Source organism: Gossypium hirsutum, chromosome A07 (assembly GCF_007990345.1).
Source record: "Gossypium hirsutum isolate 1008001.06 chromosome A07, Gossypium_hirsutum_v2.1, whole genome shotgun sequence".
Classification (NCBI taxonomy): domain Eukaryota; kingdom Viridiplantae; phylum Streptophyta; class Magnoliopsida; order Malvales; family Malvaceae; genus Gossypium; species Gossypium hirsutum.
In genome coordinates this window covers 9,858,244-9,883,848 of record NC_053430.1, presented here as the reverse complement: position 1 = coordinate 9,883,848, position 25,605 = coordinate 9,858,244, and the positions used below count along the sequence as shown (strand labels likewise).

Genomic DNA, 25,605 nt, shown 5'->3' with positions numbered 1-25,605 from the left:
ATGTAAGGATCTAGAGAAGAAATGACGTTGCCTATTGATAAGAATGACATGCAACCAAACTTCCTTCGCTGTTGAGCAATCTCGAAGTACATGAAGAGTATTCTCAATTTCGTAACTGCAAATAGTGTAACACCCCCTACTCGAATCCATTGCCGGAATAAGGTACGAGGCATTACCGGAGTTTACTAAATATTTTCAGATAATTCTAAGTCATTTATTATTCATATTTTAGAAATAATCATAACGTCTCTCTGTTGGGCCCTCGAAGCCCCAACATACATTAGAAACCAACCGGAATTAAATCGGGATTATAAAAAAAAATTTCGCAAAATCTTAAATTTTATTTTCATCTAAGTACTTACTATTTCAATTGCTCCTTATAATTGAACATGTTACCGTTCAATCAATAGTTTGGCACTTGTCTAAGCGTCAAACAACATCATTGTAAGTATACTTGCACACATTTCATCTAAATTCAACATTGATATACTTGTTTTCTCTACATATCGCACTTGAGTTTAATAATAGTCTCAACTTACATAATTTCCTTGTATCAACATATCAAAGTTAATCATATATGTACATGTCATGAAACATATCATGCTCTTACCGTTTCTTCATAAGCATATATCATTCATTTCATTATATCAATATTTCATGCTCCATCATTTCCATATATTTTATGTATATTTATTCCGGTAATAGTTTATATCAAACTTGACATAAATTATATTCCATGTACTTATACTTATTTCGTTTATTTATCTTCATAATTATTTCATACAACTATTTTGTACATATATTTCCATATGACCAGTTCTTGTAAACATTTCACACAACCATTTCATATAACCATTCGTTATCTGATAAGTATTACCTGAATATCAATTGTTCAATAGATGTCATAGCGTCTCCCATCCACGGTCTTATTTATTTTTGACATGATGCCATAGTGTCTTTCAACTATGGTCTTACTCATTCACTTCCTGTCATGTTGCCATGGTATCTTTCAACCATGGTCTTATTCTTTTCATGTCACGTTGCCATGGTATCTTTCAACCATGGTCTTATTCATTTCATATCAGGTTGCCATGGTATCTTTCAACCATGGTCTTACACATTTCATATCAGGTTGCCATGGTATTTTTCAACCATGGTCTTATTCTTTTCATGTCACGTTGCCATGGTATCTTTCAACCATGGTCTTATTCATTTCATATCACGTTGCCATGGTATCTTTCAACCATGGTCTTACACATTTCATATCAGAGAGCACACTCCCGCGAACCTCATCCTTGCAGTGGGATTACCAGTCCAGGCTAAATCCCCCGTAATATAAACTCATAGAGTATTGTCGGGATTACCAGTCCAGGCTAAATCCCCTGCAATGACAATTACTCTAATGAGCTTGGATCTGAATTACTAGTCCAGGCTAAATTCAGACCTTAATTCGGATTACCCGTCCGGGCTAAATCCATTTTACACGTATTCTTCGGGAGGGCTGTATCAGAATAGGATCACCCGTCCGAGCTAGATCCTTTTTACCGTCAATTCCTTTTCAAAGATCCATCGAATTTTCCTTTCATTCAACCGGGCTTTATTTTCAATTTATATCGAGTATTAGTAATATTTCATCAATTATCATGAATTGAACATTCAAATCATTTTTTCATCACATAACCACATATTTCAAGAATTTAAAATACAATTCAAGTTACACAAACTTACCTCATTGCTTGTTTGTGTTTATAATTTCATTAATCCGATATCTTTTATTTTCCACGATCAAGTCTCATTTTTGAGTCGTCCGGATCTTTATAAATAAATTTGATCATCATTTTCATTCATTTCATATTCTAATGCATTTAATTAATGCTCTAGGAAAAATTACCATTTTGCCCCTAAACTTTTAATTAATGACGATTTCATCCTTAGGGTCAGGAAAATAAAATTCTTGCAATTTAATCCTTATTTCTAGATATTATTCTCATACATATTGATAAAAATTCATGAATTCTACATATATTATTTATTTCAAACTATTATACCTTATTTATTTTGAAACTATTTATATACTTTAAACTTTTATATATTATTTATTTTAGATTATTCATGTACATATATTTTTCTATTTAGACAGTTTTTATACATTATTTATTTCAAATTTCTTTTTTCATATTATTTATTCTAAATATTTTTATACGTTATTTATGTTAAACCATTTTATATATATTATCTATTTTAAGTTTTTATATGTTATTTTGTCATACTATTTTATATGTAAACTATTTTAAATTCTTTTATTATTTATTGTAAACCTTTTATCAATATTTATTTTAAGATTTCATATATTACTTATATTAAATCGTTTTATATATTTTTTATATATTATTTACTTTAAATTTATTTTTTACATATTATTTATTTTAGCCTTTCTATGTTTTCTTTCAAATTGTTATATATATTATTCATTTTATGTTGCATTATTTTATTTTAAATTAAGTTGCGTATTAATTATTTTAGATTGTATTATACTATTCCCTTTAAATTGTTTTTTTTATAGTATCTATTTTAAAACTTATTTTTTATGTATTACTTATTTAAAATTGTTTCATTATTTATTTTAAATGGCTTTATGTTATTATTTCATCCTTTGATTATTATTGTGGGTATCTAAATAATAAGTGTTGTGTGATTTTTGCCATTGTGTATTATAATTCGTTCATTCGTATTTTCATATTATTGACATTCGCTTGTATAATATTGTATTCGTGTTATATTATTCATATGCTCTATGTTATATTTTTTGTTTTATCTAGTTTAAATCATATCATACATTAAGCTCCAACGTTTTTATTCAATATAGATCGCTTCATTTTATTCCAAACAAAATAATGTATGTTGTTAAATATCATACTCACTATATTTCAAAAAGAAAATTTTCTAAATAAGGCAATATTTCGCGTTTTAGGAAATTCGAGGAATTGTGCCCTAACTTACAGGATTTAGGTTTTCTCGTTAAACCTAAATGGCCTAATATCCTTTTAAGTTCCAAAACACAGGAAATTTCAATTCAAATTAAAGATAAACTTGCGCTCTGAAGTTCAAGGCATCGCGTCCTAACTTACGGGATGTGATACTCCAATATCTCGAGACAAAGAAATCTTTAGCAATCGTTTTGATCTAATTCAAGAGTTTTTGAAATCGACATTAATAAAAAAAATATCGTATTTTAAATCTGTTCTCGACTTCAACTTTCAACATTAAGACATTAACTAATCAATTCAGTACCAATTTTGAGCGTGACGAGGGTGCTAACCATTTCTCGCACGTAACCGACTCCCGAACCCGTTCTATCAAGTTTCGTAGACCAAAAATACTGTTTTAGTAAATTAAAACATTTTATTAAAACAAAGGTGATTCAATCACACCAAATAAAGATTGGTGGCGACTCCCGTTTTAATTTTTATTTTCAAACAAAGTCGATTTCCGTTTTAAAAAAAATAGTTTCGACAATTATAACACATATCAATGTTGATCATCATAATATCATCATCGTATCATAGGCTATAATTCAATATATGTAACACAATATCATGATAGTATAATTTTGATCACAACCACTTACGAGTTCAATTCCTTTGAGACATATTATCAATCATGATGTTGCCAAAATCTTTAATGGCAATACATGGATACATATCATCATAGGAAACCTTAAAATGTCAACACTTATTATTTGAGCACATACATATCATAATATGAATAATTTATAACATGATTTCATGCCAGCACAATCATATTCATCATTACTTTGATAATTTATTTCATACTCAATTATATCAACTAACTATTTAATAAAATAAATAATTAAAAGCAAATAATCGTGATTTCTATTTAATTCTTTTCTTTTTGCTAATATCATTATCTAGTCAAATAGTACATGAAAATATTGATTAAGATGTCTTGGTAAATGCAAATAATGTATGTCTTAACATTTGTATTTCTTATATATTTTTATTGATTTTTTAGAGTTGAACATTCCTCTAAAGTTTGATGAGTTTTTCGAAAATAGTCCATGAATTAGAGCAATAAAATTCTGAGGTTGAAAAAGCACAAAAAAGTATTTGACTATCATTACGAAACTTTAAATATTCATTTCTTCAACGAAATAGTCACATGAATTTATGAAAAAGATGAAAATTTTATTCCAGATAAAATCAATGGCTAAAAATTCGATATTTATAATCCAATCAGCTTACCTATTTGAACTAATTTAATTCTATTTTATATCTACATGTCCGAAGATAATGAATTTTGGCTGGAGTAATGATAAAACGCATTTATGTAATATGGTAAAAATAAAGATACTATCTAAAGAGCACAACGATAATAAATTAAATTAAAAAATTTCTTTTTAAAAAATCGAATACCCAATTGTAAATTATATTCTTACCATAACAAATTAACCCATAAATATATGCATATTAAATCAACTTATTAAAATTATGTCGTATTAGGGAAAAAATTGTCAGACATGTTCACAAAAGGCCATGGTTGCATTCACAAAGGTGCAGTCTCTATTTAATTTTTACCTGCCATATACCATTTTTATTATTATTAAAATATGATTCAAACTTTATTGATTACAGCAACAATAAATCTAGTACATTGTAAACATTTTAATTAAGATTTTGATGTTTTGAAATTTTTAAAAAAAAATAAATTATAAGGTGTTCAACATATAAAGAACTGTGTAAAATTATTACAGGGTAGCATCTCTTACTTCTTAACATGAATGCATTTTAAACTTTTATAGAAATATGGGGTGGAAAGCAATTGGAGCACATATAATTTTCTTTTATCACATCTATTTACTTACATTATTTCTTTTCACTCATAATTTATCTATATTAATTTGGGCTCATTTTAATTTTATACGTTTAGCTTCAGACCATATATTACATTATTTATATATTTTACAATTAATATATTGTAATTTTCACATAAATGTGTATTCTCAAAATGTTATTTTACACGCTAAATTACTTATTATATATATTTATAATATATTCCTTTTGCCTCAATAAAAATATCACCGTTGGCAATTTTTAGTCAAATTTTTAAATTTTTATTTTAATTATTTTAAATATTTAAATTAATTAAATTTTCATAAAAATTATAATTTTCTATAAAATATTTTTTCATTTTTTATTCATGATAAATATTGAAGAATAAGATGTTAAAATAATAAAATTTTGACCACTAAAAATTTTAGTGGGACGATGAGAGTAATAATTATTAATATTTAAAGCTTAAAATTTAAACAAATATAACCAAACACGAACAAACAAAACAAACAAATATATACTGAAATCCCCACTTCATTCCAGTTTAGTTCATTTAATACCCTGTTCCAAGCAAACCGCATTTCGAATTATGGATTTAGATATATGTGGATATCCGATTTGAATTTTGTTTATTTAGATATTAAAATTATAGTTCGTTGTAAATTTGAAGCGGATACAGATAGATCCACTCGAATATCCAAACTTATTAGTTACAAAATAAATACTTCCAACAATATTTAAACCCAAAACCTCTTATGTATAAACCCAAGCTTTAACAAACAATACTTGTTTTAAATATTGATTATAACTTACACAAATTCATAAGTGACATATAAAAGCAGAATAAAATATTTTGTAAAATTAAATATAATAATTAATAATAAAATTAAATATAATATTTTTATTAAAAAATATTTTCTTTTAACATTTTATTTTTTAAATGTCATTTACCTTCTTTTAAATCATATTCTTTTGTATTCATAAATCTAATCAAACAATGACATGAAATCATCAGATTCTATAATTTTGAAAAACTAATTAATATTTATATAATTAAAATAGATATGACAATATAAATTTTTTTATAACATGGGATATAATTATATTTAATAAACATTATATAATTAAAGTAAATTATTAATGATATATATCCCTATATAACTAATTTTTTATATTAATAATATTTAGACTTTAAACCCTAAACGTATAATTAATTTTACGATATCTTATTTATGATATTAACCTTAAACCCTAATCATGTAAGTAATTTTATAGAAAATTATAATATATACAATTACCACAAGTTAAGTAATTAAGTAATTTCAAAGTGTTAGATATATTTAAATTGTTTTTAAATTATTATGTTTAATTTGTTTGTATTGTTATTTAATTTTTTTAATTTTCATTTATTGTTAATTATGAATATATTTTATTTAAAATTAATTTCTTTAGCTTGATTTTAAATTATTTTGTAAATTCATATTTGGATTTTTGCGAAATATCCGACACAATTTAAAATGTTAAATTTAGATTTTTTTTTTTGTTCTTTTTAGTAGATTGTTAGGAATTCTTAGGTTTAAATTATTAAGTATATTTAAATTGTTATGAATTTATTATGTTTAATTTGTTTGGATTGTTATATAATTATTTTTGTTTGTTTACATTTATTAATTATAAATAAATTTTTATTAAATTTATTACTTTTGTTTGATTTTATATTATTTTACGAAATCAAATTGAAAATTAAATTGGAAATTTTACAGATTCCAATATCCAACGTATGATTAAAAATATGAAATATGAAATTCAAATTTTATACCGATTCAAATATTGGACAAATAATAGTATTTAATTACTCAAATATCAGATAATCTGCAGATTTAGATTTTTAAGCAGATTTACAGATTCAAATTTAAATAATACAAAAATTGCAAATATCCGACCTATTGCCATCCCTAGGACAAATTAAGAAAAAGATTGATAGCGCATTTGTATCCGACACTTCTACTCGAGATTGTATACTGTATACGCGTATGTATATATTATGCACTGTATAATCCTGATCCAGAATCAGCAGATTAGGCAAAAGGAAAATAGAACTCATGTAAACTGCAACATTATAAAGAACCCATGTAAGAGAAAAACAATATGCGGTTGCTGAAATTCCAAATATCTCTCTGACAATACAAAAGCAATCAAAAAGAGTGAAGATAGCATCATTTTAACTTAAACTACACAAAAAGGAACTTGATATTTTACTATTCTAAGGCTCTGAAGGCACATCATACATCCACTCTCTCGACATCCTCGAGTACGAGCGTCTTTGATGGCTTTCCCAACAGATCAGTATACTCTTGGAAAGGAGATCTTGTGAATCGAGTCTCTTTCCAGAAATCAGGAGTCAAGAAACCATAAGTTTTCAGAAGACACTCGAAGGTGGCCTACATTTACATTTGCAACAATAAGAAAGCATACTAATTTGCCAAACAATATACAAGCACTAGGTAGCAGTATGCAATGATTTAAAAATAGAGCCAATAGTTGGTCAGTCAACAAACAAGTTAGCATATCACACGATCTCGACCAAGCCAAAGAAATATTAAACAAACATAAAAGAAGCATCAATCACCTATTTTTTTCTAACATGCCAGGTTTTTGAGCCTGGCTGGAAATTTTTGGGAACATCAGTTATGCCTACCTAGACAAGTAATTCATATCCTAAGCAAACCCAAAGCTTCCACTGGCTATATTTGCACAGAAATTTACCAACATTTACCTAGAATTGAAGAATGATATAGCACTTCAAGAATTGAAATCATGCTGATGCCACCAACATTTACCAATTAATATGTTCAACAACTCCATCGGAATCTATGCAAGGTAAATTGAAGATAATGGAACCGCAGCAATACCATGCTTTACAGAATAAATATACATATGGTTCATTGAACCAGCATAACTTAAAATCATGCACAAAATCATCTATACATCAGTAACATATAACTCAGGGTATCAGAGGAACAATGGTAAACAACAATCCTAAGGCTTTGAAACTGGGAACTGAAACATTTTATCAACCAATTTCCAAATACATCAAAATCCATAAACAATCTTCAAACAAGTAAAATTTCTATACAACTAATTAACAAAACTCAATATATTAGTTCATAATAACTCATGGTATCAAAGAATCAATGTTAAACAATCCTAAAGTTCAAAAACAGGAAAATAAATGATTTAGCAACCCATTTCCTATTGTATCTAATTCCATAAACAACCTTTAAACAATAATTCAAACAAGTAAAATTTACGAAGGAAGTGGAAACAATACATTGACAAAGTTACCAAGAGTCTTGGTGGAACCCCTTGAAGAAGTGAAAACATCTTCAATCCCAGCAAACTGAAGCACCTTCTTGGGCACCCTAGCAGCCACAATCCCCGCACCTCTAGGAGCTGGCACCATCCTAACAGTGACCGAACCACATTTTCCGGTAACCTTACACGGCACTGTATGAGGCTTCCCGATCTTATTCCCCCAGTAGCCTCTCCTTACTGGTATCACCGACAACTTGGCCAATATTATCGCCCCTCTTATTGCCGTCGCTACTTCTTTGCTGCACTTCACCCCCAACCCAACGTGCCCGTTTCCGTCACCGACGACAACGAATGCCTTGAAACGAGTGCGCTGACCGGCGCGTGTTTGTTTCTGGACGGGAGTGATCTTCATCACCTCGTCTTTGAGTGAAGGGCCAACGAGTTGGTCGATGATTTGGTACTCCTTGATGGGGAGGGAGTGGAGGTAGATTTGTTCGAGGGATGTGATTTTTCCCGATTTGACCAAACGGCCAAGTTTTGTAACAGGAACCCATTTCTCCTCCTCATCCTTGCGGCCACGGCGCCGACCTCTTGGCCCACGATCGGATCTCCCGCCGCCGAAGCCACGCCTGAAAGCACCGCGTTCGCCGCCGCCTCTTTCTGCCATTATTTGCTTTTTGTTTAGGGATGTAGAGATGAAGGAAGGAGCAAAAACGGCAGGAAGAGGTTTTATAGGAGTATATGAAGATAGGGGTTTTAGCCCTTTTAGGGTTTATGGGCTATCTATGGTCTATGGTACAACAGGCAATGTATGTGTTTTATCTTTGTATTCCGATTCAATTTAGTTTGTAGTACGGGAGAGTAGAAAACCCATTCTAACTGAAATATCCAAAAAGTCTATTGTGTTAATTTTTTCAGTTTTGCTGGTTATCGGTTTAGTTTTATTGATCAAATCTTAATTTTAGAATCTCAAAATTGAACTGATAAAAAAAACTAATTTTATATTATAATATTTTTAGAATTTGAATCGGTTAATTGAAAAAACCAATCCAATTAATGTCAATTTCATCGAAGAGAGATTTTGATGTCTTCAAATTTGAAAAAAACAACCGACTAAATCAATTGCTCATTCTTAGACTTTGTACTAAATTTTCTTTGAATTTGTATCAATTTAAACTTAATTATTTTTTAAATTAAATACCTTCGGCTTGAGATTATTTCAAGCTAGAATTATTTTAGATTTAATTTTTTTAATTTAAATTATTTTTATTTGAATTTGTTGAAGTCAAATAGGCTTATATGAATTGAAATATTCTTTCTTCTTTTTTTTTTTTTTAACTTTAACAAGTTACAGGCATTTTATTATCATAGTAAATTCATGAATAGTAACTTACCATAATTTATTAATTTCAATCAACAACTAACATTTTGTTATTTTTGTATATTTACTGTATGTAAAATTCCTCATCCGTCTTGACAAACCGTACAAGTCACCGTAACACTTAATTTTTCATGGTATTTTAAAACTTAATCACATTATTCATCACTCAAATAATTATAAATCAATTGGACATAAAATGAAAGGCATAAATACATTCAAATTGACAAGATATTGGTTTTAGCTAAACAAGTTTCCAAAAAGATTTAAAACATGTTGATAAACAATATGAAACTTTCTAAATAATATGAGAATTTGTATACATGTCACTAATCCTTTAACAATTATGTCTGATGATGCGAGCGATTCATTAACAAATTCATTCTTACGCATTTTAAACAACTAACGTAATAACTAATGTTAAGCCCTTAAAATTAAATATTTTACTAAGTCGTTTTAAATTGCTTTTTCAGTCAAATTTACCAAAATTATGGACTCCCTTACAACTTAAGGGTTCATTAGCTAGTACAATTCCGAAATTCATATTCAAGTCCTTTATAGGAGGTTCATATCACTTCAGAACTTAGTTACCAACTTTAAGTCTTTGTTCATTCATTTACACTTGCGTCTTTAAGGACTTACCTATTTACATTTCACCTTAGTAACATTATAAAATGTTTACTTAGACCTTTTTTATCAAGACAATGATTATTTCATCTTAGTAACAAGCAATTCTTTACAGTTCAGTGCAGTAATAGAATAATATAGTAATAAAACGCACCGAAGTGCTATGCCCGAAGGCCAAAAACAATATCACACCAAAGTGATATGCCCAAAGGCCAGAACAGTATCACGTCGAATTGTTACACCCAAAAGTTAAACCATGTTCGAAATCGCATCTCCTATCAGTCAGAAATAAACGTTCCCTATTAGCATGCCAATCATATCCTAAACCATTCATCTAAGCCTCTAGGACTTTGTTCAATATTTTCAGTAATTTATGCTTCAAATAAAACTAAGTTCAAAAACAATATAACATAAATTAGTAGTTTCAATCATGGCATTATACAATTTTATTAAAATTTAGATCTTTCAAGTACTTCTCCATAAGGAGATCTCATTTGGAAATCATTTATAAAGTAGTGTCCATGTCATTAACCAATTTTAACATCGCACGACATAGTTAAATGATGCGCCATAGATTGATAAGGTAAATTAGGTCGTTTTCACATTCAAATGAGCTTAGAAATTTATGCAAGAAGAGTCCTTGTCGTGACCACTAAAAAAGCCTTGTTGCGACAAGGATGTTGCTGATTCAACCAAGAAGTTTACATTTCCCAATTCCTGTTGTGACAATGAGGAAGGTTTTGTCGCGACAAAGAGGTTACTAATTCAACTATGAAGTTCCTGTTTCCAACCCTTATTGCGACAACAAGTAATGACTTGATGTGACAATGTTGTCACTGATGAAAGGAATGGAGTAGAGAACCCTTTTGTTATTGCAAAAATGTCGTCGTAACTGCCAAATTTAGGGCAGTTACCATCGGACCTTCACAAATATCTTTGTTATCACATTTAAATATTATCATACAATATTATATTCAATACAATTTAAATAAATCAACTTAAAAACAAGGTAAGTATATTAAGAGCTTTCCATCAAATCTTATGGTCATTTTGATATTTAAGCTTATGTAATAGCCTAAATTTCAACGATGTAGGAAACAGTGGTTCGAGACCACCAAATCTGAAAAATGAACTCGTGATTATATTATTTAATATTTATGAGCCAAATGTAGCATTTAAAAGATTTTTGAAATAGTAAATTGTGTTTTATAAAGATTTATTTGGTCAAGAAATTAAGAAAAAAAAAGTATCGAGATCTCAGAATTATAAACTGAGCCATAAATATTTTTATAAATATTTATGGAGTTTCAATAAGGTAGTATTAAATTTTCATTAGAAAATTTTGACGTTTGGGTGATTAATTAAATAAAAAGGACTAAATTGAAAAAGGTGTAAAAGTTGCTAAAAGGATTAAATAGCTAAAAGGATTAAATAGCTTAATTGTCAAATGAGGAAAGACCTAAGTGAAAATAAGCCCAAAAGAGATATTTTGGGCGGTAATAACTGAGAAAAATCAGGAAATGGGTGAAATAAGGGCAAATTTTGAAAATTGCCAAAATTAGCTAAATAAAAATGGGACCAAATTGGAATATCTAGAATTCTCTTCATTTTCATCAGCTGAAAAACAGTCATGCTGGTTTTCATACTCTAGCTTCATGTAAGTTTAATTCTTGCTTTCTCCTGAAATTTCTAAGATTTTGGATTTTTACAATTGGGTCCAACTTACTATGTCATTAGTTTTTTATTCCATGGCTAAATTTTAAAGTTGCTATGGATGAGTGCTGGAAGCATATGATAAATAAATATGGAATTTAAGCTTTAATTTTGATATATGATGATTTTATCAAGTAAAATTAATGGAAATTGATTTTATGACCTAATTATGAAAGAGTTTGGAATTAAGGTCTAGTGCTAAAGTTTTGATTTTCAGGGATTATGAAGTAGTTTAAAATGATAGACTAAAGTATTAATTGAAAAAAATTAGCTCAATTGAGTGGTTAATTGAATAAGGACTGAATTGTATGAACTGTGAAATTTGGGGTAAAAATGAAAATAAACATTTTGCACTAAAACTGTTTTGGACAGCAGCTGTAGTCTAACTTTGAAAAATCACCAAAAATTGTAGAAATCGAATGAGAGGAGGAATAAAATATGAAATTAAATCTTATTGAGTCTAGTTTCTTATAGAAGAAACTATGTAAGCAATAGAATTGTAAATCATGAGATATAATAAATTTTGTGAGATAAGCTTAGAATGATTTCGGGTTCCCCTGTTCTGACTTTATAAAATCATCAAAAATTGAAAAAAAATAATTAGGGGCTTAAATTATTTTTAGAATCCTGAATGAGTCTATTTTCAAGAGAAATAAATGGAAATATTATTCGAATCCCGTACGAGTAGATAATTAATTTTTAGTGAAGAAGGGTAAGAACTGTCAGACAGCAAAACAGGGGTGACTTTAAAGAATAAATTGTACTTATTGGCTAAACCAAAAATTCTGAAAATTTTATGGTAAGAAGATATGTAAGTCTAGTTTCAGGAAAAATTAGCGGATATTAATTTAGAGCTCCATAGCTCAAGTTAAAAATAATTTAGTGACTATGACATGAATGGACAACTTTGGAATATAAATATAAGTAAATAGTGAAATTATAGATAATGTTACTTATAAGCGTGTTATATACATTAAGGATGTGGAATGGAAAGGAGGAGGAGGAAAATATGTGAGTGACTTATGGATAAATTGATCACATGCTCAATTATATTTGGTAAATGTTAAACTTTGTTAAAATAAAAAATATTATAAATTCATGTTTGAATTAAATGTTATATATGTTAAAGAATAATTTGAATATTTGATATTGCCTAATAAATGAATATACGTTATTGCTTAGTAAATGTCAAGCCAAATATAAAAAAATATATATATGTTATAAGTGGAACATATGTGAAAGAATGTTGCAAGTATTTTCATGGTTATTATTGAGCTCATTCACATGAACCTGTCATTTGAAATTGTGATAGATAGGAAGAAATAATAAATGGCATGCTTATGTATGGTTATATATATTTATCTGAAACACAAGAAATTGATGGTTATATATTTGATATATGAACATATGGAATATATTTTATAAATGTGTTCGTTCATAATTATAGAATTGTGCAGCTCAAGTGTACTATTTGTATAAAGATAGTATTTCAAATAATTTGATGAGTAAAGCTCCAATGTGAGATAGTCTGAAATCAAGACAAATTGTTATGAAAGCATATTTAAAATACATAGATATGATTGGTATAAGTTATGTGAATAAATGATGTGTAAAAGTATATGCATATGAGAAAATTAATGAAAGTTGAGCCCATACATGTTTCTTGATATTTATATGAATTATATGACTAACAATGTGATAAGAATAGGTATTAGGGCTCATGATCAATTCAAATAATTATACTTTGCATAATTATGTTGAATATAGAGAAGCGGTAAGTTAATTACCATGTTATACGAATTTATTAAATATTACATGTTTACTTTATTTTACTTTTTCCCCTAATTAATAATGATTCAATAAGCTCCAGTAATGCCCCGTACCCTGTTCCGATGACGGATACGGGCAGGGCGTGTCAACATAAAGCAGACTTTGCATTTTTGAATATTTTTTTGTCATAATGGTCTTAACCAAATTTTCCACATTAATGACATGGTTGATACATGTCCTCCAATGCTTCCATGGCATCCCAAAATTCTTATGTCATATTTTTAATTAACATAGCACTTCATGGTTACATAAATACATCTTCACATTTAATAACTTATTTCATATCATAATGCCAGGGAATTTCACACTAATAAGCACCGTTAAATGCTCAATTATTGCTTTAATTTCATAAACCCTAAGATTACTAACTTAGGAAAATGATGAGTATCCATGATACTTACCTCAATGGATGCTCTACAATAAAGCCTTAAATCTCATAATTACTAAAATACATAAAACTGAATTCTAGAGTACAATCTAATCATTACTAAAATGTATGAAATAAAACCTTAAAATGCGTAAGTACAAGCTCATTAAGTGTCAAAAAGGGCTTAATTTGTCATATCAATTTATGGAAGATCACTCCTCTTAACTTAGGCATCCCTCTAATAGCCTCAAATCTCACCAATCATTTTAGCCTTTTGTAATAGATCTACCCGAGCCTTCTATGCCACAATTCAATTTTACTGATACCGAACTTGTTACATTGAGATGGCTATACCACCTGTAATAGTTATCAAGAGTTCTTACTCCTTCATATTGTCCTCTCCTTCTTTAGATGTGACACAACATCTATCTTTGGTAAATTTTACTGGTATGCTTTGGTCGCACTACTAACTAATGCTAATAAGATTAGCCATCATCAACAAGGAAAAATTAGTTAGCTTAAGTAAACCATGCACATCTAAAATTCATTTTCCAAGAATTTTGGCCTTTCTTACCATCTTCAAACGTCATGCATCTAACACCACAATTAGATAAGTATTGAATGTTACAAGTCATGTGGAGAAAACATCCACTATCAAAGTACCAAACATGATCATATATAGCTTACAAGGATTGGTGAGCCACAAGCAAACATGCCTGATCCTTTTTCCTCCACATAAACTTCTGAGTTTATTTGGTGTTGGTGTTGGTATTAGTGGATACTCGTGCAGGCACAACTAGCTTCCATCTTAAGTCATGAATCATATTTTAACATCTTGGTTTGATATGTCCTGGCACACCACAATAGTGACATATAATCTTATATTTACCTTGTACCATTTTTTCAACATTGGTCACTTTGGCTTTAGTAAAGCATTCCCCAACACCATTGCAAAGGCTTTGACAAACACAATTGGACCAATAGCAATAGCTTTACCTTTCTATTTAACAATCATAAGCCTCATTTTCTATGACTCATTTTACCAGCAACTAAAATCTCATCAAGTTTGCCATTATTGACATTGAAATTTTCAAGCATCTCCTTAGTGGATTCAAGTTCCTTTCAAGTTCTTTTATGATTGGCAGTCTTAGCTACTAGTTGAGTTTCATTGTCCTACACTTCTTTTTTGAAATTTTGAGTTTTTTCTTTGAGTTCATTATTCTCACCCAGCAACCATGAGTTAACATCACAGACCATCTACTATTTGTCTAGTATTGTCTCATAGTTGTTTAGGAACTCAACATTTTAAACTTCATCTGTGATCTCATCACAATCATTTTCTTCTATGTTGTTTTTAGAAGTGAAAGCCATATAGTTACTCAAATGTTCATCATCAGAGTTTGATCCACTACTGGACTCCTCATTACTCCAAGTGACGTAAAGAGACATTTTCTTCTTTTTCAAGGTGTTTGCACACTCTGCTTGAATGTGATCGAAACCATGACATTCACTATACTAAATCCCCTTCTTTTTGTCTTTGGCTGCCTCTTCATTAATGATGAATCCTTTAGATTTTCCTTTCTAAGTGTTTTTGAAATTTTCAAATCTTTGACTTCATTTGTATTTGAAAGTTTTGTTGAAGTTTTTAGTAAGTAGAGCAATTTGTTCTTGTAGGTCTTTTATGGCCGTGCTAGTCTTAATGGGCATTATCCCTGCTACTTATAAAGCAATACTTTTCTCTTTAGATTTACTCCTCTTAGCTTTATCAAGATTGATCTCAAAGGTCTAGATAGATCCAATTAGTTTATCAATACGCATAGTATCGTTATCCTTAGCTTCTTTAATGGTAGTAGCCTTGATGCTGAATTTGTCAAGCAAATATTAAAAAACCTTCCTTACCAAGTTAACATTAGTATACTACTCTCAGAGTGCAAAGGCCTAATTAAAAGGTTACATAACTTGACATAAAATTCTTTAATAGTCTCATTCTCCTACATCTTCATATTCTCAAACTTACTAGTAAGCATTTGAAGCTTTGATCTTTTTATAGTTCTTGTATCTTTATGAGTTGTCTGGAGAATATCCCAGGCTTCTTTTGCACTTTTGCGCTTTGAGATTCATTTGCATTCTTATTCATCTACTCCTTTAAAAATAGCATTGAGAGCCTTCGAATTAGCACTTTCAAGCCTTTCCTTCTCAATGGTCTATTATGCCTCCTGACGTCAAATTCTTTAATAAATAGATGCACCCAACCATTTACAATTGATTTCTAGGCACATTCATAATAGCCTTGATAAAGGTTATCATTCTATCTTTCCAATACGCATAATTCGAACCATCAAGCATGGAGGGACGTGATATTAGAAAATATAGACATCACATATATAATAAGGGTAATCACATATTATTATTTACTATCATGACAGGTTAGCCCAAATTAAAAGTGATCTAATTTGGTTAAAATTTTATTGGGCTTTAATTATTAAATAAAGTATGGGTCAAATATGTGTAGATATGGGTTAAATATGTGTAGATACTTTAGTAATTAAGTTCTAATCAAATTCTAATTAATGATGGGCTAATTAGAATTTGATTAGAATTAATATGCCAATGTTATAAATATTAGGGTTATGGGCCTCAAATTATACACAAGATATCTTTTCTAATATCCCATCATTAGGAAAGAGAGAGAGCAGATATTCTCTGAATTTCTTGTGTGCTAATTTGGAAGATTAAATCCCCAAGATCCAGAAAGTTTCAAGGAATCCATAGATTCAGGTACGCTTCCGCATATAGTTCTGTTATTTATTTATTCTTGATGATTTGACATGATAGATCCTGGTTTACAGTTCTAATTTTATATTAGATATGATTTAAAATTCTAACAAGTGGCATCTGAGCTTTGTCATGTTGAATCATTAAGAATGAATTGATTCTTTATTAATTTTGGATTGATTTGTTTTTATTTTATTTTATGGATTTGATATTTTAATTATATATTATCTTTGAGATTCTTGATAAATTTTTGGGTTTTGATTCTTTAAATAAAGTTTTAAATTTTATAAATATAATCTAGTTTAATATTTGCATATGCTATTCGAAAGAAGAATGTTTATTTATTTATTTATAATCAATTGATAAAAATTGATTTGTGAGATTTCTTTCTCTTCTTTTCACACAATTATTTTATAAATTTTGGTTAAAGTCATTATTAAATTAAAATTACAGACTTACAACTTTTTTGCAATTGAAGAATTCCAATTGGGTTGTATAATTGGTTTTGAAAGTTAATTTACTTAATAATCGAATAAATGAATGTTGGTAAGATATATATTTTTTCGCACTATTTGTTTTAAATTTTCAGTTTGTAGTTGAATAAATATGGAACCATCATCCTTTATCCTTATTTATGATGAATTATATTCACCATTGAATTCAATTCATATATACGAATGATTACTTTTTGTTTATTTTATAATTATTTTATGTAAGCTTTAGTTTTTATGGAATCTGACTAAAATTAAAATATTTGGGATTATTTTTTTAAATATAGTGGCTATGAATTTTCATAGGTAGTTGCGCATATAAAGACTTTTATATAATTTGGGATTTTTTTTTTAGTATTTGTGCATATAAAAAAGTTTTATGATAATGCCTTTAGTCATGAATATAAATTTGAGTTTACATGAAATATGTAGGGCAAGCCAATATTATTTTTATATTTGTGCGTGTATATATATTTTATGTATATCAATGATTTTGAGGATTAATGCATGATTATAGTTTGTGTGAACAGGTGTTTATAACCATTATTCAATAAGATATCTTTTATAGTTTAATTGGTGAAATTAAGTTTTGATGGATATCATTGAAGTTATTTTTTTTTTTTGTTATGGTTATTTATTCAATTTTATGGGTGCTTTGGTGCAAATTCATGTCAACTATATACATATTTAAATATTTTGGTTTTAAATTTGGTTATATAATCTTAGAGTTTGGCATTTTATGGTTCCAAATATTTGGTTAAATTATGATGATATGGTTTATTGTATGAATTGTGGGATATGCCAACTATTATGATTTTTTTTTTTAGATTTATTGGCTTGAAAATATTTTTCTAGTATTTATGTGAATATCTGTTTAATCATAAATACAACTTTAGATTTACATGGTAAATTTAGGATAAGTTTTGCTATTTCATTATGAATACATGTATTTGCGTGAATTGCTTTGGTATTTTTATCCATGCCAAAATTATAAATACATGTGCTTATTAATTATTTGACTTTGAATCACTACATTATTTCTGTTTGGTTTTGATATATATGATTTTGGAACAAAAAAAAAGTCAAAAAAATTAAGGTTTTCGATTTTTTATTGCATTATTAAGATAACCTTATTTTGGGTTATTTCAGAGTCTATAAAGCAATAAAAAAAATAGTTTTGACATTTGACTATTGGGGAAATTTAAATTTGAATATTGGTATGTTTATATATATTTTAAAATAACTTAATTAAAGCAAAAAGTCACCAAAGTGATATTTTTTTATATAAATTATTTTGTTTTAAAATATAAAAGTTTGTGTGCATGTAACTTAAGTTATGTTAATATTGATTGGCCCAAATGAAGGTTAATAATATTATATGTGCAACTATGGTGATAAACATGTGACGGTTATTCGGTTTTACATGTGAGTAATAAATTGCCCAAAAGAAGATTTATTATTCGACATGTTCTTATTGTCAATGTTTGATTACTACACCAAGATATCACTTACAAGTTAATATTTTGTCCAAAGATGAAATATTAATGGAGTGTCCGATATCTTGATATGAGGTTTTCCTTTATTCAAATTATTTTAGTTTAAATTTAAAGTCTTATGTGAGGTTATTTTGATTTATTTAGCTATTATTATATTTGCCAACATCACTGAATGTTGTTTTGGGATAAATATATATAAATATATATTATTATCTTTTAATTTGATTGAAAGATGAAATTACGGTAAATATTTTAAAACAAATAAATTCAGATTTTGGCTTTTAATTAAGGATGTCTAATATTTTAAATAAATTAGTTGAAACAAAATGCCGCCAAAGTGACCTCTTTTGTGTAGATTAGTTTATTTGAAATATTAAGATGATTATATGTTTTTGTGATTCATGCGTTTATTAATTAACCCAAAGGTAAGTTAATATTTGGCAGAATTACAACATCTGTGGTGATAAATATGTGACAATTATAAGGTATTTTATGTGAGCAATAAGTTAGTCCAAAGATTAATTCATTGTTTGACATAGTTTATTGTCAATGTTTGATTGCTACAACAAGAGTACCGCTTACTGTTAATATTACTGTCCAAAGACTTGATATTAATGTTGTGTTTGGTATCTTGAGATGGAATTAGCCATTATCCTGAATTTATATTGTTTACTTTTGAATATTGATGTGAGCTTTTTATTTATTTTTTGTTCTATATTCAGCTAATTCATATTCTACTGCCACAATATCTGCTAATATAAAGTCTATATACATGCTTAATGGGACTAATTTAATGAATGGAAAAGGCATTTACTTATAGTGTTTGGCTGTATGAACATAGACCTTGCATTAAGGGAAGAACTACTCATACCTCTCATTGCAGAAAGCACCCCCTATGTTAAAAGGGATTTTGAGAGGTAGGATCGTTCAAATTGCATGAGTCTAATGATCATTAAGTACAACATTTCAGAAGCCTTTAGGGGCAAAGAATCTAAAAAGATTACTCAGGCCAAATTTTACTTGACGAAATTGAGAAACGTTTTGCTAAAAACGACAATATTGAAATGACATCACTTCTGACTTCTTTGATGTCTATAAAGTATAAGGGTCAAGAAAATTCTGAGCAATCTAAGGGCTATGAGTTTTATAATCCCTCAATTAGGAATATTTTTGAGACGAGAATTTCAATATTCTTTGAAGATGTTGAGTTTGGGGGGAGAAATAAAGTTAGTGACATTGCTTTTGAGGAGGAATTGGATTCTAACTCAGTTCCTACTATCACTTTTGATGATGTTTAGGTTCTCATACCTATTATTGATTAAGAAGAGAATCTAAAATCTCAATAAGACAATGTTGAACAATTCCTTATTCAAGATGAGGTAATTGTTCCAGAAGAACAAACTCAACAACCTAAAGAATGAATGTCATTAAAAAGGTCTACTAGAGGAATGGTTATAATGGCTTTAGTGGAATATTTTGACATTAAGCTATATCAGATTAATATTAAGTTAATGGTTTCTCAATGGTAACATTGATCATACATTTATATGGTGCAATTAGAAAGCTTTGTGTCTAATAATGCAAAGTTAATGATTTGCAAATAACTTCATCTATGGGCTTAAGCAAACTTCTCGTCAATAATATTACAAATTTTACCAAATGATTATCTTATTCGGTTTAGAGATGAATTTTATTGATAATCGTATATAGCATAAGTTTAGTAGGAGTAAGGTTCTATATTTGGTTTTATATGTTAATGACATACTACTTGTCAATAATAAGTATAACCTCAATCAATACCCTAAGAATGATTTTGAGATTACAAAAAAAAATGCATTAGATTTTTTACATTTTAACAGTAGAAAGTCTAATGTATGTTCAGGTTCGTATACATTGGAATATTGTGTACACTATTGGGATATTAGGCAGATATTTTAAGCAACATTGGTTAGGACCATTGGATAACATCCAAGAAGGTTTTATAAGGTATTTTCAGAGAACAAAAGATTACATGCTCACATATCTGAGGTCTAATCAGTTAGAGATCATCAGGTATACAGACTCCGATTTTGATGGAATATGAATACAAGATTTTGTCACTAAGGTGCAAATTGTGAAAACAAATTGTAGTCTTTTATTCCAATAGCCACAGGAGCACATCAATGTCAAAACACATAGACTTTAAGCTCATTGTTGTTAAAGTAAAAGTTCAGAGTGGCTAGGTGCCTATAAAGCATATTAGGATAAACTCCATGATTGAGGATCCACTTACTAAGAAACTACACATAAGGTTTTATAATAGCACACTGCTCATATGGGTGTAATGTCATTTAAAGGATATTTGGTTTTAGTGGGATTTTGTGTTTTTTAAATGCTTTTATGTTATAGACACATTTTCAGTTTAAAGATATTAAGTTCATTTTCTGCAGAAATAAAGTTTATTTGGTTTATTCACTCTCTGATTTTGGTAAGGTTTGATCTCACTAAGGAGGACCAGTTGGAAATAGACATGTTTAGATCATATTGCATGTAATTTCCATGCTACATATCCATACTTGATCTATGTCATTTGGTTGTGTTAATATACGTGATCATGGATGGATTTAGTTACGATATATGTAACGAAAGTCGCCTTGGTTCTATTTTAACATAATTAATGGACGAGATTGTTCGGAATACCTTTTGGATATGATAGTAAAATTTTCAGCTCATAAGGTTATATAATGACATGTAATTATAGAGTAATTAGTATATATATGTGGTCCAAATGGGAGATTGTTGGAAAATATGGACATCACATATATAATAAGGGTAATTACATGTTATTATTTACTATCATGATAGGTTAGCCCAAATTAAAAGTGATCTAATTTGGTTAAAATTTTATTGGGCTTTAATTTTTAAATAAAGTATGGGTCAAATATGTGTAGATACTCTAGTAATTAAGTTCTAATCAAATTCTAATTAATGATGGGCTAATTAGAATTTAATTAGAACTAATATGCCAAGGTTATAAATATTAGGGTTATAGTCCCCAAATTATACACAAGATATCTTTTTTAATATCCCATCATTAAGAAAGAGAGAGCAGATATTCTCTGAATTTCTTGTGTGCTAATTTGGAAGATTAAATCCCCAAGATCCAAAAAGTTTCAAGGAATCCATAGATTCAGGTACACTTCCGCATATAGTTCTGTTATTTATTTATTCTTAATGATTTGACATGATAGATCATGGTTTACAGTTCTAATTTTATATTAGTATTATTTAAAATTCTAACACGTGATATTGATGACCTTCATTTTCTTTCTAATATCAATATTAGTAATTCCACTAGGTGGGTTTAATGGTAGGCTTTAACACTAAATGTTGGGTCCAAATTGATAATCGAATGTAAAACCAAGCTGTGCCAAGACCAATTTCAACTCCTTAAGGCACAAGAAATGTAAAGTGCAAAAAAGTAAACAAGACAATAGATATTTACGTAGTTCAATTTCCTTACATCTACGTCACCTTGCCCAGAGATAATATTCACTATATTAGTAGCTCGTACAACAAGTGTTTTCAAGATCTAACACTCAACAGTTTAGACTCTTCACTTTTATACAAAAAATCTAAACATTTCCCTTCTATAATTTCCCCTTGAAAATTTAGGACTTTTAACCAAGCAACACACTTGGTTATTACATACGCAAGGCACTTTACAAACACTTGTTAAGTGTTGTGTAAAAGTTAGTGATTAAGTAATAGATGATGAGAAATACTTGAGAATATCATGTGAAATTATTCTTGTCATGTTATTCCTTGTAATTGAAATATAAAGTGAAAGCATGAAAATAATTTAAAAGAATATTCGTAATTGAATGGTCGTGAAAAGGCCTTAATAAACAAGGTAGAACTAGTAGGACATAATTGGCATGCCATAGGAATATTGTACGCTCCCTGACAATCACACTTCATTGCCCTTGACATTCCCTTGATAACACACTAATTTGCCCCTATTTAATTCCATGTATCCTTCTCAATTCTTCACCATTTCCTAAGGGATAACAAATCAAGAGGAATTGTGGTAAGTGACAAAGATTCAAGAGAAAGTGAAGTAAATGACTAATGAAATAAGTGTTAATGAAAGATAAGAACTAAAAGAACTAGTGGTAAGTAATGATTTTGTTTTTAATATATGTGAGAAAAGAGTAGTGACTAATGAAATAAGTGTTTCAACGCGTAGTGTTTAGGAAATGGTCATGTAAGAAAAGAGTTCAGGTAAGGCTTGACGAATCATATCTCATCTTCAATAAAGTATGGATTATGAATTGTGAAGTTAAATTGTGGAATTACAGTGGCATGTATATAGGTATAAAATTGGTATGGAAGTGGAAGATAGTGTTTTAGGTCCATTGAAGTATTGAATTTAAGTGGAAATGTTTGAGGACATTGTGGCTAATTATAATAAGTGAACATGTGATGTTTTGGATAATATTTTGGTGTATTTTAAGGTTGGAAAATGATTGAGAATGTCTAGGAGAGATAGCGGATGTTTAAGCATGATTTTGAGGTGTTTTAGGCTTGTTTTTGGTTCTCCTCCGTCAGAGTCTTGATACTTGTGGTCCTTGTATCGATACTTGTAAACTTCAAACTTAAAAATCTATAGTAATGGGCTCAAGTCGATCATTAACTTGCTCCAAGAAAATGCAATTTTTAAGTCCTAAAAGGCTTCTAAATGACTCCATAATGCCCTCGCTTCGTAGTAGGAATCTCATGAATGGTTTTAAGTGTTATATAAGACCCTCAAGGATCAAATTGTATATTAACATTTCAACTAATGTGGCACTTCATGTTTTCGTTAAGGTTGTAATGACTATTAACGGTCAAGTGATGAAAATATTAGAAGTTGATAACATTAGTTTTTAAAATGCAACTTTTCATAGTTCAGCAAAAAAAAAATCACAAGAAATTAGTGACCATTTTTTAGTTTACCCTTTTTAGTTGTATGTATATAATAGAGTAAGGTGGATGGTAGAATAAATTGTATCAGTTATGGAGTGGTGATGAATTTAACAATATCTATCTCCGACCGCACTAGTTGTCATTCTTAATTATTATTAAATTCTTTTCAATTTATGTTTAGGTTAGTTCTAGATGGACTTAGTAATCTATTTTATTGTTTACGATAATATTTGAAAGAGTCGGGTCAATTTGCGGTTGAATTTAAATAAGGTATATATGTCTAAAACATATCTAATAAAAATAAAAATAAAGCTAAACTCTTCAAATATAGGAAAATAAATCCATTTTCGGCAATTACAAGAACTCGAATAAAACCTGATCCAAAAAGTTTGTAAGCTTCATAAAAAAGAGAACTCCAATACTACAGCAAAAACCAGGAAGAGGAGGGTTGATCCTTAGTTGTAAGAAGATTTTGATTTTTGATTCATCACAACAACTGGGTATTTGCGAGCATTCTTGATTATCTTAGTTAAAGCGGCTTGGCCAAGATCAAGCCCACAAACATCAGCTAAACGAACAAGATAAAGCAAAACATCGGAAAGCTCATCTTCTAAGTGTTCTTTCTCATCAGCACTCCAGTTAGGCAGTCCTTTCCCAACTTCCCCTTTCCATTGGAATATCTCTGACAGCTCTCCAACTTCTCCCACCTGCATTATTTTAAAACCACGTAAATCAAGACATGGCAGGCTCTAATACGATTATTTACTTTTGTGTTTATGTTTATACAATAGACACAAGTTACATTTTTGTTGAAGTCTAACACTCGGTGTCCAATATATAAAATTTCCTAAAACATGTCAAAAACCTAAGTTGCTTCTTTGTTTTCTTCAAGTAACTTTGTCTCAACATATGAAGACACGAGTATGAGAATATGATTTTAGATATTCCTTTTTCTGTCTCACTAAATTAGCGACTTTTTAATTTTTTTAACTTTAAAAAATGAAATTTATTGTGGATATTAAAATTCGAAAATATATTATATAAGAAGTTTAACCTTAAAAAAGTCAAACATCATATTAAAACATAACCATAACCAATAATCTCAATCAAGTTGAAGTAAAACAGAGATGATGGGGAAAAGCTTAGAGAGTGGACTTACTAGTGCTAATAAGAGATTCCTTGGACTATGATATTCATCCCATCCTCTAACTTGTGCAAACTCTGCAAGCCTGATGCTAAGGTCTTTAAGCGAAACATCCTTTGATTTACTACCAATGCTATCATAAGAATTCTCCATTTCACCTCTCTGATTTCTCATCTATGCCATATTTTGAAACACGCATGCCTAATTTATAGACAAAGTATGGCGGAGAGAGAGAGAGAGAAAGGGAGATGCTACCATTATTTCCACTGTTTCTCTCTCTTTTATCTCACAAAAAGCACTATTTGGTTAGTGGAGATTGGATAAGCACTTTTGAGTATGAGTATAAAAAATAGCAATAATTTTAAATGTAGATTCAATCTCGAATTATTAGGTGGTTGCATTTAGCATATCCATAAAAATTAAAGATTAATTTTTTATTTTAATGAAATGAATTATTATTTTTTTAAAAAATTAAATATATATTAAAAATAAAGAAAATCAATTCAACTTATTTTTAGTTAAATTGAATCGATTTCGAGTAATTCATTTAAAAATAATTTTAAAATTGATTCAAGTATTTATTTGAACTATTATATTGATCAATTTTTAATCTAATTAATTTGACTCCTATTCAATTCCAACAATTATGACTGAATCGAAAAAAAATAAAAT

General features: G+C 28.9%; 2 protein-coding genes across 3 annotated transcripts; both read right to left on the bottom strand.

Moving 5' to 3' along the window:
• Positions 1-6,983: 6,983 nt before the first annotated feature.
• LOC121232100 (40S ribosomal protein S2-2) lies at positions 6,984-9,076 on the bottom strand. 2 transcript variants are annotated; one of them, XM_041117528.1, is made up of 2 exons: positions 8,182-9,076; positions 6,984-7,291 (listed from the first exon to the last, which is right to left on the bottom strand). In XM_041117528.1, exons 1-2 carry the CDS (start codon positions 8,830-8,832, stop codon positions 7,133-7,135), a joined length of 810 nt encoding a protein of 269 aa, XP_040973462.1. In that variant the 5' UTR covers positions 8,833-9,076; the 3' UTR covers positions 6,984-7,132. The 2 variants fall into 2 exon arrangements, with proteins under 2 accessions (XP_040973462.1, XP_040973463.1); XM_041117529.1 differs by having other exon boundaries at positions 8,196-9,067.
• Positions 9,077-24,090: 15,014 nt separating this feature from the next.
• Positions 24,091-25,290, bottom strand: LOC121232099 (dCTP pyrophosphatase 1). Its single transcript, XM_041117527.1, has 2 exons — positions 24,949-25,290; positions 24,091-24,496 (listed from the first exon to the last, which is right to left on the bottom strand). The coding sequence occupies exons 1-2, from the start codon at positions 25,105-25,107 to the stop codon at positions 24,245-24,247; spliced, it is 411 nt and encodes a 136-aa protein (XP_040973461.1). The 5' UTR covers positions 25,108-25,290; the 3' UTR covers positions 24,091-24,244.
• Positions 25,291-25,605: the final 315 nt, after the last annotated feature.

Coding starts and splice junctions, on each gene's coding strand:
- LOC121232100 (XM_041117528.1), bottom strand. CDS start 8,832: ATGGCAGAAAGAGGCGGCGGCGAACGCGGTGCTTTCAGGCGTGGCTTC. Junction 7,292..8,181: donor CTCTTGGTAACTTTGTCAAT/GTATTGTTTCCA, acceptor ATGTAAATGTAG/GCCACCTTCGAGTGTCTTCT.
- LOC121232099 (XM_041117527.1), bottom strand. CDS start 25,107: ATGAGAAATCAGAGAGGTGAAATGGAGAATTCTTATGATAGCATTGGT. Junction 24,497..24,948: donor GGAATCTCTTATTAGCACTA/GTAAGTCCACTC, acceptor AAAATAATGCAG/GTGGGAGAAGTTGGAGAGCT.